Source organism: Falco peregrinus, chromosome 1, assembly GCF_023634155.1.
Source record: "Falco peregrinus isolate bFalPer1 chromosome 1, bFalPer1.pri, whole genome shotgun sequence".
NCBI classification, from domain to species: domain Eukaryota; kingdom Metazoa; phylum Chordata; class Aves; order Falconiformes; family Falconidae; genus Falco; species Falco peregrinus.
The window spans coordinates 126,082,978-126,096,572 of NC_073721.1; the positions used below are offsets into that span (position 1 = coordinate 126,082,978).

At 51.9% G+C, this 13,595-nt stretch overlaps 2 protein-coding genes across 2 annotated transcripts in view; one reads left to right on the forward strand and one right to left on the reverse strand.

Moving 5' to 3' along the window:
• The first annotated feature begins 3,369 nt into the window (after window positions 1–3,369).
• FEM1B (fem-1 homolog B) lies at window positions 3,370–9,654 on the forward strand. The gene is made up of 2 exons (XM_027783369.2): window positions 3,370–3,912; window positions 6,572–9,654. The coding sequence occupies exons 1-2, from the start codon at window positions 3,665–3,667 to the stop codon at window positions 8,205–8,207; spliced, it is 1,884 nt and encodes a 627-aa protein (XP_027639170.2). The 5' UTR covers window positions 3,370–3,664; the 3' UTR covers window positions 8,208–9,654.
• Window positions 9,655–9,744: 90 nt separating this feature from the next.
• ITGA11 (integrin subunit alpha 11) overlaps window positions 9,745–13,595 on the reverse strand; it is a 53,239-nt gene continuing 49,388 nt past the window's right edge. The window contains exon 30 of the mRNA XM_055816365.1: window positions 9,745–10,945. Within this exon, the coding sequence (XP_055672340.1) occupies window positions 10,931–10,945 (15 nt within the window). The 3' untranslated portion in view covers window positions 9,745–10,930. The remainder of the gene's footprint in view (window positions 10,946–13,595) is intronic.

A 13,595-nucleotide genomic window follows, 5' to 3' on the forward strand; every position in this document is an offset into this window, starting at 1 on the left:
GGGTCGGGATGACTCACGGGCAGTAGGAGTGTGAGGCAGGGAAGGATTTGCACCCACGGGTCTTAATTTGCACCCCTGGCAGCGGTAGTTTGGGATCTAAATCGGGAGATGCACCTGCATGTGAAACAGGCGGCGCGCCCCACGGGGTGAAACATGCGCCGTGGCCAGGGGAAGCAGGTGTCCCATGGACTCATGAAACCCCTCGGCCTCTGCCCCTGCTCCTGGGGGGCTGCTGTGGGCACCGGGGGGGGGCTCAGGGTTCGCAGGTGCTCAGGGACCCTCAGGATCAGCTACTGGGAGCTCTGCAGTAACTACACCACCACGTTTGTGTCTCTCCTTCCTCGGCTGTGCGCAGCCATGTCCTTGAGATGGTCACCGGGGATAATCACGTAGAGCTGCGCCACAGCTCTCCACCGGGGAAGCATGGTCCACGCCACGGTGAGCCAGACCCACCAAAGCTGCCGAGGCTCCGAGAAGCTGCAGAACGGAGACCTCGGTGGTGCTGCCAGGAGGGATGGTGGCAACGCTGGTAAGTCCCTCAAGGGACCCTCCCTGCGCTGTTCATGCTAATCCACGAGGGAACACGAGCGACACCCAGGCAGTGCTCATTGAAAAAAAAATAAATCCTTGAAGAGTGGAGGAGATTGTTGAGGTAATGGAGACAGGTTCCACTTAAACTTACCATGAACCCTGCATGTCATGCTGTACCTTACACGCGTATGTGGCTGCTAAAAGCTGATCCTCCTTGACTGGACACTGCAGTGCTGACCGCAGCCTGATTCGCTTCCTCCTCGCCTCTCCCGAGCTCCTTTCGGCAACGCCGGCCACGCAGCCAGGCCGCTGCTCCCATACATAATGCACGGCCCGGCCCGCACAGAAGTTTCCACAAAGAGCTGCAGCTCCAGTTGCATGATTTTAAATTAACTATTAATACGGCTGATACTGGATCCCCTTGAAAGCAGCGGCACACAACAGAGAGCGGCACAGGCTGTGTATCATCTTACTCACTGCAGCCTTTATTGGTCTCATGTAACTGGTCACGGCGTGGGGCACCTCCTGAAGGTCTCTGGGAGATGATCTGTGCTGCGGAAAGGAGAGGCGGCCAAGCAGGTGGGTGGCAATTAGCTCTTTGTTAAGCTGATATGCCAAGAGGCTGCTAATGGTGTCCCTGAAACTAGGATGAAGCTCCTGCACGTGCTGTGACTGGGCATGGCAGGCTTGTTGGGGTGGAGTCATGGCTGAGGTGATGAAAGCTGCTGGTGCCTTCTTTAAAAAAAAAAAAACAGCAAACTGAACCAAACAAAACCCAACCCAAGCCAACCCAACCTAACCCAACCCAATCCAACCCACCCAATCCAACTGAACCAGACCTGCCCCAACCCAATCCAACCTAATCCAACCAACCCATCCTTGCTGAACCCAGCCCAACCCAACCCAATCCAACCAACCCCATCCAATTGACCCAGACCCACCCCAACCAAACCTAACCCAGCCCAATCGAACCCACCCAATCCAACTGACCCAAACCTGCCCCAATCCAAGCCAACTGAACCCAACCCAACCGAACCAACCAACCCATCCTTGCAGAATCCAACTGAATCCAACCAACCCATCCTCACTGAACCCAATCCAACCAACCCTCCTTGCTGAACACAGCCCAATGCAACCCAACCCAACCAACCCATCCTTGCTGAATCCAAGCAAATCCAACCAACCCATCCTTGCTGAACCCAAGCAAATCCAACCAACCCATCCTTGCTGAACCCACCCCAATCCAACCAACCCTCCTTGCTGTACCCAGCCCACCCCAGTCCAACCCACCCAGCCTTGCCGTACCCAGCCCACCCCAATCCAACCAACCCTCCTTGCCGTACCCAGCCCACCCCAGTCCAACCCACCCAGCCTTGCCGTACCCAGCCCACCCCAACCCAACCCACCCAGCCTTGCCGTACCCAGCCCACCCCAGTCCAACCCACCCAGCCTTGCCGTACCCAGCCCACCCCAGTCCAACCCACCCAGCCTTGCCGTACCCAGCCCACCCCAACCCAACCCACCCATCCTTGCCGTACCCAGCCCACCCCAATCCAACCAACCCTCCTTGCCGTACCCAGCCCACCCCAGTCCAACCCACCCAGCCTTGCCGTACCCAGCCCACCCCAACCCAACCCACCCATCCTTGCCGTACCCAGCCCACCCCAACCCAACCCACCCATCCTTGCCGTACCCAGCCCACCCCAACCCAACCCACCCATCCTTGCCGTACCCAGCCCACCCCAGTCCAACCCACCCAGCCTTGCCGTACCCAGCCCACCCCAACCCAACCCACCCAGCCTTGCCGTACCCAGCCCACCCCAGTCCAACCCACCCAGCCTTGCCGTACCCAGCCCACCCCAACCCAACCCACCCATCCTTGCCGTACCCAGCCCACCCCACCCCAACCCACCCAGCCTTGCCGTACCCAGCCCACCCCAGTCCAACCCACCCAGCCTTGCCGTACCCAGCCCACCCCAACCCAACCCACCCAGCCTTGCCGTACCCAGCCCACCCCAGTCCAACCCACCCAGCCTTGCCGTACCCAGCCCACCCCAACCCAACCCACCCAGCCTTGCCGTACCCAGCCCACCCCAGTCCAACCCACCCAGCCTTGCCGTACCCAGCCCACCCCAACCCAACCCACCCATCCTTGCCGTACCCAGCCCACCCCAGTCCAACCCACCCATCCTTGCCGTACCCAGCCCACCCCAGTCCAACCCACCCAGCCTTGCCGTACCCAGCCCACCCCAGTCCAACCCACCCAGCCTTGCCGTACCCAGCCCACCCCAACCCAACCCACCCATCCTTGCCGTACCCAGCCCACCCCAGTCCAACCCACCCATCCTTGCCGTACCCAGCCCACCCCAACCCAACCCACCCAGCCTTGCCGTACCCAGCCCACCCCAGTCCAACCCACCCATCCTTGCCGTACCCAGCCCAGCCCAACCGACCCTTGCTGAGCCAGACCCAACAGCCCGGCTGGACCCAGCCAAGCGGCAGCAGAGCGCGGGGGGCCGGGCCCAGCGCAGCCACCCGAGGAGCGCCCTGTGCCGCCCGCAGCCCGGAACGTCCGTGCGCTGCCGCCGGTTGCCGGGGGGGAGCGGGGAAAGGGCGCGGCGCTTCCGCTTTCGCTTCCGGAGCGGGCGGCGGGGGCGGAGCGGCGGCGGGCGGCCGTGCCCGCCAGCTCCCGGCAGGGCCCTTCCCGCGGCCCGTAGCGGTGCCCCGCGGCCGGCGCGGCCCTCTGCGGCCGGCGGAGCAGCGCCGGGACCCGCTCCCTGCCTGGCCGCTCTCCGCGGCTCTCCGTGGGGCGGGGCCGGGGGCCGCGCCGCGGGTTCGCGTCCCCGCCGCGGCGGCGCCCGGGGATGGGCCGCGGGCCCGGGGCGGGCGGCGGGGGCGGGTGAGGCGGCGGCGGGCGCTGGGGCTGCCTCGTCTCGCCGCTGGCCCGCGGGGGCTGGCCCGGGCCGGGGGGCGGCTGGCCCCGCGGGGGCCGCATGTGCCCCACGCCGGGCACCGAGGCAGGACGGAGGAGGAGGCGGAGGGAGAGGCCGCCCCGGCGGCGGGGCAGGCCGGTAGGCCCGAGCAGGGCCGGCCCGGTCGTCGGGGCCGCAGCCGGGAGGAAGAGGAGGCAGCGATGGAGGGCCTGGCCGGGTACGTGTACAAGGCGGCGAGCGAGGGGCGAGTGCTGACCCTGGCCGCGCTGCTCCTCAACCGCTCCGAGAGCGACATCAAGTACCTGCTGGGCTACGTCAGCCAGCACGGCGGGCAGCGATCCACGCCGCTCATCATCGCCGCCCGCAACGGCCACACCAAGGTGGTCCGCCTGCTCCTGGAGCACTACCGCGTGCAGACCCAGCAGACCGGCACGGTCCGCTTCGACGGGTATGTAGAGCTCCCTGCTGCCCGCCGCCATCTCGCCGAGAAATGGGTGTCGGTACCAGCACGGCGCAGGGGCTCGGCACCACGCCGCTACCTCAGCCGCTGCTGGGAACGTTGCTTTATTGGCTATAAAAATGCCTTTGCTGTTTGGGATCCCCCACCAGATGCTTTATGAGTCGTAAATGCCTTTGCCCTTCCGAGATCCCCCACCTAAAACTGCGGATAGAACAGCATTTGCTGCAACCTCCAGAGCTCCTTGTCGAGTGTCCACCTGGTGAGCAGGTCACCCCCTGTCCTCCTGCGGTGCCCAGAATGGCCTTTTCTGTGACATCGCTCACTGCCAGGGGTGACCGCAGGCAGTGGTCAGGGTAGGGTGGTACCTGCACTCCAGGAGTCCGGCCTTTGTGTACTCAAACTGAGGGTTTGTCAGTGTCCAGCCCAGATATCCTGAGGAAAATCCCTTCCTCGCTGCTGGAGGCCAACGTATGGGATGGGCGGGAGTGAAATGTGACATTTTAGGATGGTAAGGGAGGGAGGAGGGTGCCAGGCCCTCAGCTGGGGCCATGGTGCTGGTGCTGCAATTTGGGGAGAAGCCTGGCGGTGATGTCCAGGTCCCTGGGCAGCATGCTGCCGTGGCAGAATGAAGGAGGAATGTTGTTTTTAAAATCTCCTATAGTGCTCATTGAGTTCTTGCCTGTATGTCAATCTTAAACGTAAGGCTGACTAATCCTGAAGGTAGATTGGTCTTCTCAACAACTTCAGGTTTTGCAGGTAGCTTGCACAGGAGGAGAACTCACATCAGATACTGAGTGAGAGGGATCGTAATGGGTCCCCGCTGATATCTTTCATCTGTCTCCTACTTGATGAGTTGGCGTTATGCCTGTGCAGCTCTACCTGGCCCAGGGAAAGACTGGCTTGGTTCTTACATGCTGAATGAGGGGGAGGAACTGACTTCATTGTGCTTTCGGTTTTTGTCTTTCTTCCTCTTCTCTTCCAGCCCTTTTTTTTTTTTACAAACAAAAAACTGGTTGAGAATGCCTAGGGTGAGGTCTGTCCCAAATTCACTTAAAGGCAAGGCCTCTGTTGACAGAAAGCCATGGGAAGGGCTGTCAGTCCCTCTCTGCTGCTGCTGAATTTTCTCATTTCTCATGCTGAGCCTTGATGGGATGGGATCTGCTTGCCAGAGCCTCTGCCTGGTACAGATTAAAGGAGATGTTGTCTGAGACACAATGGGCACAGTGGGAGTCACGGCCTGCTGAGGAGAGAGGAAAGCATGTGATCCCTGCATTATTGTCATTCTTCTTGAGATAAGGTGGCACACAGCAACTCTTCTTTGGCCTCCAGGCTTTTGCCTTGTAAATATATACTTGTAGTGCACCAATAAATTATCTCGTGTTCCTGAACAAATCCTCTGCCCTGACTTTCCTTCTGTTTTAATATAAAAGGATTTTAATGCGACTATTTAGAAATTGAGGATCTTCTTACTGTGAATAGAGGTGTAATCATCCCTGTGCGCCAGAGCGCTTGAGCAGCCTCTGAAGTGTTGTCTAGAGGTGTTGGATTTACAAACGGCCACACAACTGTTCCTGTTGAGCTATGTGAGAGCTTCACAAAAGGGTAAAAATCACTGTTAAAATTAAGTTGGTGCCTTACGCTATCTTAACTTTGGGAAATGTTTTGGACATACAGAAGTAAGGTATTTGCCCCTCCTCTGTGATTGAGTGTGCTTTGAGCGCGTATTAACTGTGGTGCGAATGCCGCCTCTTTCTACATTTAAGTGCTACTTCAGAAATTGGGGAAATGGAGAGGACATCAGCCTTTATCTTTGTAGTTACACAATGTGCTGAATTTGGAAATGAAAACAGCTTAAGAAACTGTGACGCTTTGCTAAAGTTAACTGTCCCCTCATTTACGCGTGCCAGCAGGCTGTCTACAAAGCCATGATGTAAAACAGATCTCTGAAACAGTCCGGGGCAGAACAACTTCTGCTTTTTAAAATTTTATTTTATTCCTGGAGTTCCATCTGTGTAACTAGACTGCTGGTCTGGTTTACGGTGTGGTCTCTCGAATACAAAATATTGGTGCAGCGGAAGCGGCGGCAATTTTGCAGCTTGGGGGAGAGAGAACAAGTGAAGTGGTAGGAAATTCTTAAGCTAGCTTTGCCGCCGGGGTCGGTGTATTGCATAGCTATGCTGTTATTCATGTCAGAGTTTGTTGGTTTTCTTTTTGTATCAATATGTCAATTTTTAAGTTTTCTCTCTTCCTTTAATGTGCCGGTTTCTGCACAGCAGAAACAAAGCAGCAGTAATTCTCCTAACTGTTCTTCCTGAGACCCCTGTAGGCTGAGGGCTGGAGCCTGCAGGTAGGATTTTCAAAGCAGCCCAGGCAGTACTAGTGCAAAATCTGGCTAAATCCCCAGGCTGCTTTGAAGTTTCAACTTCCAACACTTCTTCCTTTGGGAGGTCTGTGTGCTTGATAAGTCTGTCATTCTTTTACCTTGCCTATCCTGGTAAGTTCCTTCAAGTACAAAAATAGGATGGCTATAAAATAGCTTTTAATGGCTGGGTATGTATGTGCCTGTTGCATACTGCTGGGCCGACTGTAAAAGACGCTTTTCAAAAGGCGTCAGTCTAACCACTTCTTTTTGTCTTTACTTTTTCAGCTTTGTCATTGATGGAGCCACAGCTCTCTGGTGTGCAGCAGGAGCCGGCCACTTTGAAGTAGTCAAATTGCTGGTGAGTCACGGCGCCAACGTGAATCACACGACAGTCACCAATTCGACTCCCCTGAGGGCTGCGTGTTTCGATGGCAGACTGGACATTGTGAAATACCTGGTAGAAAACAATGCCAACATCAGCATCGCCAACAAGTACGACAACACTTGCCTTATGATTGCAGCTTACAAAGGCCACACAGACGTGGTGAGGTACCTACTCGAGCAGCATGCGGATCCCAACGCCAAAGCCCACTGTGGTGCCACGGCGTTGCACTTCGCGGCCGAAGCCGGTCACTTGGAAATAGTGAGGGAGCTGGTTAAGTGGAAGGCGGCGATGATGGTCAACGGCCATGGGATGACTCCGCTGAAAGTCGCTGCTGAGAGCTGCAAAGCTGACGTTGTAGAGCTGCTGCTTGCTCACGCCGACTGTGATAGGAGAAGCCGGATTGAAGCTCTGGAACTTCTGGGTGCCTCATTTGCAAATGACAGAGAAAACTATGATATAATGAAGACTTACCACTATTTATATTTAGCGATGCTGGAGAGGTACCGAGACAGCGAGAATATAATTGAAAAAGAAGTTCTTCCACAAATTGAAGCTTATGGAAACAGGACTGAATGCAGGACTCCTCAGGAATTAGAGTCTATTAGGCAGGACAGAGATGCCCTTCACATGGAAGGCCTCATTGTGCGGGAAAGAATTCTGGGCTCGGACAACATTGATGTTTCTCACCCCATTATTTACCGTGGGGCTGTATATGCAGATAACATGGAGTTTGAGCAGTGTATCAAGCTATGGCTGCATGCGTTGCATCTAAGGCAAAAAGGCAACAGGAACACTCATAAGGACCTCCTAAGGTTTGCTCAAGTCTTTTCTCAGATGATACACCTAAACGAGCCTGTTAAAGCCAAGGACATCGAGAGCGTTCTGAGGTGCAGTGTCTTGGAAATAGAACAAGGCATGTCCCGGATCAAAACCACCCAAGACTCTGACATCCACACAGCCATGGACAACTACGAATGCAACATTTTTACCTTTCTCTACTTAGTCTGCATCTCTACCAAGACCCAGTGCAGTGAAGAGGATCAGTCGCGAATCAACAAACAGATTTATAACTTGATTCACCTCGATCCCAGAACTCGGGACGGCTCTAGTTTGCTGCATCATGCTGTCAATTCCAGCACACCAGTTGATGACTTCCACACGAATGATGTCTGCAGCTTTCCAAACGCACTTGTCACAAAACTTTTGCTAGATTGTGGTGCTGACGTGAACGCTGTGGACAACGAAGGGAATAGTCCGCTCCACATCATTGTCCAATACCACAGGCCCATCAGTGACTTCTTGACATTGCATTCCATCATCATTAGCCTGGTGGAGGCTGGTGCTCATACAGACATGACGAATAAGCAGAAGAAGACCCCTCTTGATAAAAGTACAACAGGGGTGTCTGAAATACTCCTTAAAACTCAAATGAAGCTGAGTCTCAAGTGCCTGGCTGCCCGAGCAGTACGGATCTATAACATCAGCTACCAAAACCAGATCCCCAGAACTCTGGAAGAATTTGTGAAGTTTCACTAGGCTACATAAAGTCTTTCGTTGGTGGTGCTATCATGGGATGACATCAGTTGCAGACAGCAGAATACATATGTATACATGAAGTTGGTTTTCTCTATTCTTTTGTGTTTGGGTTCCTCTGGATTCAGTCTGCAGCCTCAGTTCTCGTGCAGCTCTTGGGGTGGGGCGAGGTGGGGGTGGGGGGCCGGGAAAAAGCCACTTAATTTTCCTGTAGTAAAGTCTGATGTTTGAGATTTTGGTCATTTATTTTAATTAAAAGAATTACTTCTTTATCTCTTGGTTTTTGTAAACAAAGTGAGAAGAATCCCGATGGAACTTGTGCAGAATGTTTTGTTTCCAGTACGCATCTCCACTTTTTAGGTAGTTATTTAAAGGCACCTCTGAAAAGCCATGTCACTGTGCTACTGAGGTGGTAGCTTTGCCAATTTTAAAACTTCTTGGAGCGAGGTAAGAACAGTTGGAAATCAATGCGGTAGCTGGTTAAAAGTGAAGTCTCGACATACAGAGCAATCCATTGCTCTCATACCTCACCATCTTTTTATGCCTTTCAGTTAATGCTGAAGATGTTGGTAACGTTAAAAATTTTATTTTTTTTTTAATTAAATTTTGAGCAGCAGTTACAAACAGCTACAGATGTATGGAATGCTCTGTTAGGAAATACAGGTTTAAATTCAGTATGATACGTTCATCTAATAGTAGTCGAAATATCAAGCTCTTCATTTACACTACTACAGTAAGTATTGAATAACTTTTGAAAAAGGAACTTGCACCTTGACTGAAATGAACTGGAGTCATGGTTTCTTTTTATGTAGCTAAGTTGCTCATATATAAAGATCATGCATGGATACCTAGAAAATTTATAGGGTATTTGTGTTTGTGTGTGTCCCAACATTTCAAAATGCTTTTAACTTGTTTTTTGTTGTTTCAATGATCAACATGCACCTTTTTGACTCAAAAGTATGTAAAACTGCACTCTTGGATTCCAAATGCTGTATCTTCCTAATGGAGTACTCTGTCGCCAAAGAGAGTCTTCCTTGAAACTGCTTGAAACTGGCTTTTCCAATAAGCGTGGAGTCTGTGCCTCCCTGAATTGGACTTGAGGATTTTTCGTGATTTTTACTCCTTTCATGATGAAAATCTCTATTAAAACTGATTTTTAAAAAATTGTCCTACCAGAAGATCTTTTATGATAAGCAACTGATTGTACACTAACGCTGTTGCTTGAGAAAGTACTTCTCCTTGGTAGAAGTTGCAGATACTCCGACAGTAAAATGTCACTTGTTTTGACAGGCTACTGAAAACTGTTTATTTGAAATGCAGCTTTTTAACTGTCAGGTGATGAAAGAATGTTCTGTAGGTTTTTTTTAAACAATCTGGGTAGAACTTTTAAGGCGAGATTTGGGCACACGTTTCTATTTGTATTACGAATAAATAAACATTGAATGTGGAATGAGCTTGTAACTCTTAATTTTTGCCTGGTGCCAAGCAGAATAGTGCTGCTTAGATTGTGTGGTACTGTAAGTGCTGGCTGTTGTGTCTCCTTCAAGGGAAAAGCTTTAGAAATACTGTGTCTTCTAAGCTGCAGACTTTGCTAGGAATTAGCTCCTAAAATGAAAAATGTGTCTGTCACTCGTATCTCGGGTGGGTTGGACTGCTGCTCCTAAAAAACATGACTTGCAGTCAGGCAAAGTGGCAAAGCCAAATGCAGCCTCTTGGGGCCTTAATGCAACAAGTGGATGCTATCGAACGGTTGGGAAGGTGTTTGTGCTTCTGTTAGTTGTTACCCTAAATGTCTTCCTCCTGTGTGCTGAGATGTGTTCATCTGAAGTCATCAGGAAAGCTGCAGTTTTGTATTTTGCTGAGAGTTTACAGTTTTTAGCCTGGCTGTTGAAAATGCAAAAAAGTGTTTTAAAGTTGCTGTGGCTCATTGTAAGAACTGGGGATGCTTTTAGTCTCCCACTTTGGGATTGTGTCCGTTACTGCTAAAGCTTTGAACTCAAAACTCGAACAACTTGAGACCATGTATCAGATGATTGTTACTTACCTGGTAAAGTTGCTGGTAGCTGACTTGGTTAAAGCGAACCAGTATATGAATCGGTGCATATGTGTTTCAGAAAACAAGTTTTCTGTTATACTGTGCTGTGTGCTTCAAACAGAGCTCTGATGCCTTGCTGTTCCTTTTTACACTTGCACATTTGTAATCTGTGATGTGCCTGTAGCTAGAAATGAGTCAGGGGTCCCTGAGCCTGTTTGACTTGGGTGAGTGGGGGAAGGAGAGGAGAGGGCTGACCGCTTGCAGCGACTTGCACTGCTCGCTGTGTAACAAAGTGTTCTGGATCGGAAATCATGGTGAGTTGTGGTGTCATTGACTGAGACGGTATTTCCTTGCACTGTGTGGTTTTTGTTTGTGTTTTTTTTTCCTCAGGACCTGTTTCTGACATGGAGTAATCTTAACGTGTTGTGTTCTTGTGAAATACCTGTATAAAACTGTTCCTGGAACTAGTGCACATGCTTGAAATATCTGTAGGTAATAATAAGGTGAAGGAAGCTGCTCCTCCCACAATTCTGCTTTTTTAATAAGAAAAAAATGTTACACCAAGTGCTCTTGTGGAAAAGCTGCTGCTTCATCCCTTCCTGTAGCTTTGTTCTGATCCTTTCCCACTTTTGGTTCCGTTGCAGGGTATTTGCTGAGGGTCTGCTTTGTTCATGCTGTTCCTGGGATGATTTCAATATGTGAAGACCTGAAGAGAGAGGATGCTGTTACCCAGAAGCAGCAATAAAACTCCATGTCAGTAGCTTGCAAAGCGCTTTAGAACGAGGGGGAAGATCTGTGCTATGGAAGGAGCAGCTGATGCTAAAGCCGCTCCTCTCTCAGGTGTGGTCCCTGGTCTTTGTCCCGGTGTCTGATGAAGACGGGTTCCTGCTTGTCTGCAGCCCAGGAAGGTGGCGTCATGGATGTGCTGTTCTGCCGCCCTCGCTATGGCAGTGAAAGGGTAGGAAAAAACGGTGGGTGCCTGTTTCTGCACGCCTGCGGATGCGGCAAAGTCTGTCACAGCTCTTGGCATCCTGGGACCTTCCCTTTCTTTAGTCTGGAAATCCTTTTTCAAGCATGAAAAGCGGAAAGAGTGCGCTTGCTCTCTTTGTGGGAGTTATTTAAAGCTCTTGATAAAAATCCTTACAAATCCCACAGGTGCTCCTTTTGCTGGGAAAAAGGAGCAGTGTGACGTCCCCTGTGCCAGGGACGAGGCATGTATGTGCCCGTAGGTGGTGGTCTGCTATTTATAGAGCTGGCTCAGCACAGGGAGCTGCTGTTGGAGTGCAGATCAGCTTTTAAAAATATACCTTGCTGAGGCCAGCCCACACTTGGTGGGATGCTGAGCAAACCTTCCCCTTGCCCGTGTCTTGGTCCCTCTGTCCAGAGGGATGCAGAAGGGCAGTGCCACCGTGCACGGAGGGAGCTGCAGCAGGCATTTGACATGCTCCTATCTTTGGGTCAGCTACGCTTAAACCATGGTCCTTAGACAGCGATGAGAGCCCTAGGTGGTGCTGGCATCATGCAGCTGTGTGAAAATCTGAGTTTTTCACTTATTTATTCCATAGGTTTCTGCATCTCTGTGGAGGCAAACACTGCTCAGCTCTACCCTAGAGCATCAGCAAGCAGGGGAAAGCACTTGGCCTAACAGAGAGAGCCCTTTTCTGAAAACAAGTCACTTAGGTTTTTCCAGCAACTGCACTCAAATTTTGTGTCTGGTGGGGATTGCATACCAGCCCTGTTGCTGCTGCACAGTGCCCCGTGCCAGCTGGGTGCGGGAACGGTGGCCGTGCAGCCGTGGCTCTGCGGGGACCCCCTGTCCCCCGTGGCAGCAGCGCCTGCTTGCTCCGATCCCAGCTGTGCTTGCAGCAGGGTTTGCCGGGTCAGGCCCTGCCTGAGGCTGTGCCACCTCTGTTTGGGATGTGTCAAGGTGCAGAATTATTAGCTTTGATGATAGCGAGAGCTCCTTCCTGTTGATGGGGTCAGATGGGGCAGGTTTGGAAAGCTCGGTTTGCCCAGGCTTCCCCCAGGCACAAGCGTAAAGTTGTGAACTGAAGGAACTATGTGGAGCAGCTCGACTGCTTTGCCTGTGCTGTTTTGCGTTAAATTGATAAAAGCTGTCATTGTAAGTAGCTTTACCCAAGGTCTCAAACCCTCTTTATGTTTTCAGGGAAGTGCTGATGCTTTGATGCTCAGTTTAGGTACGGAGCAGCCTGTGGCTTGCGTCCCACAGGGCGGGTGTCCTCCCTGCGCTGCAGAGAGAAACTGGGATTGTGTTCCTGGAGTGTTTTGGCTGAATGGCGATGGAAGTGCAGCTTTCCCTCCTGCGAGGGCAGAGAGGCTGTCGCTCGCCAGCTGTCCGTCTGCGGCAGAGGGACAGCCCCATGCCTTGGCAGGGGACAGCAGCACGTACCAGTGGGCAGCAGCCACTGCTCTGGGAGGCTGCTGGGTGGGAGGTGTGTGTACATGGACAGTATAGAATATGTATTTGTATATATGTACACACATACACATGCACACGTGTATATATATGCCTATATGTATATACAGGCACTTTTTTATATACACACACATACATATATGTATATACACACACATGCACAGAGGTTCTAGCTGGTGCACGGTGCCCCATGACCAAGCTTCTCAAAGCTGGAGGCGCTCTCTAAAACACACACACACACTTAGATACATATACCACACGTATATATACATACGTGTATATGTAGATACACATTCACGCACAAACAGATCAAACACACATACACCCCCCCAAGCTGGTGCACCATCTTGCCTGTGAGCCTGGCTTCCCGAAGCTGAGGGATATATACACACAGAGACATATATAGATAGTCTACATTAAAAATATATACACACACATATACGTGTATGCACTTATACGTGGCTCTGGAGCTGGACGGCAGCGGGAGATCATCCATCGCCACCCACGTCCCTGGGGATGCCCCGCCAGAGGATCCTGCCCAGCTCTTACTGACCTTCAGGTACTTTCCTTGCAACCAGTGCTGTGGGTTATTAAAGCCTGGGGAGGGAGCGTGTGGGGGCTCGGGTGGGGGGACACAAGCAGTCACCCTCTTCATAGCACCCAGGGCTGAGATGCTTTTGGGTAAAGCCTTGGAAAGCAGTTAGTTATTTTTTTCCTAGCAATAAAAGGTTGGAAAGATGCCATCAGTAGTCCTCCTGCAGCCTGCCTATGTGCTTTCAGCAGCGCTCAGGAAAATTGGTTGAGCATGAAGAAAGAGAAAAAAATAAATCTGTGAAATGTGGTCTCTGAGGCCATGGGGAGTGCTGGTGGTGGTGGGATTGCCCTGGACTCGGGGAGCTCCACGCACCCACCCTGGTAC

What these genes read in the sequence shown, in the direction of transcription:
- FEM1B (XM_027783369.2), top strand. Translation starts at nt 3,665, where the DNA reads ATGGAGGGCCTGGCCGGGTACGTGTACAAGGCGGCGAGCGAGGGGCGA. An exon ending in GGCACGGTCCGCTTCGACGG is followed by an intron (nt 3,913 to 6,571) that starts GTATGTAGAGCT and finishes TTACTTTTTCAG; the next exon opens with CTTTGTCATTGATGGAGCCA.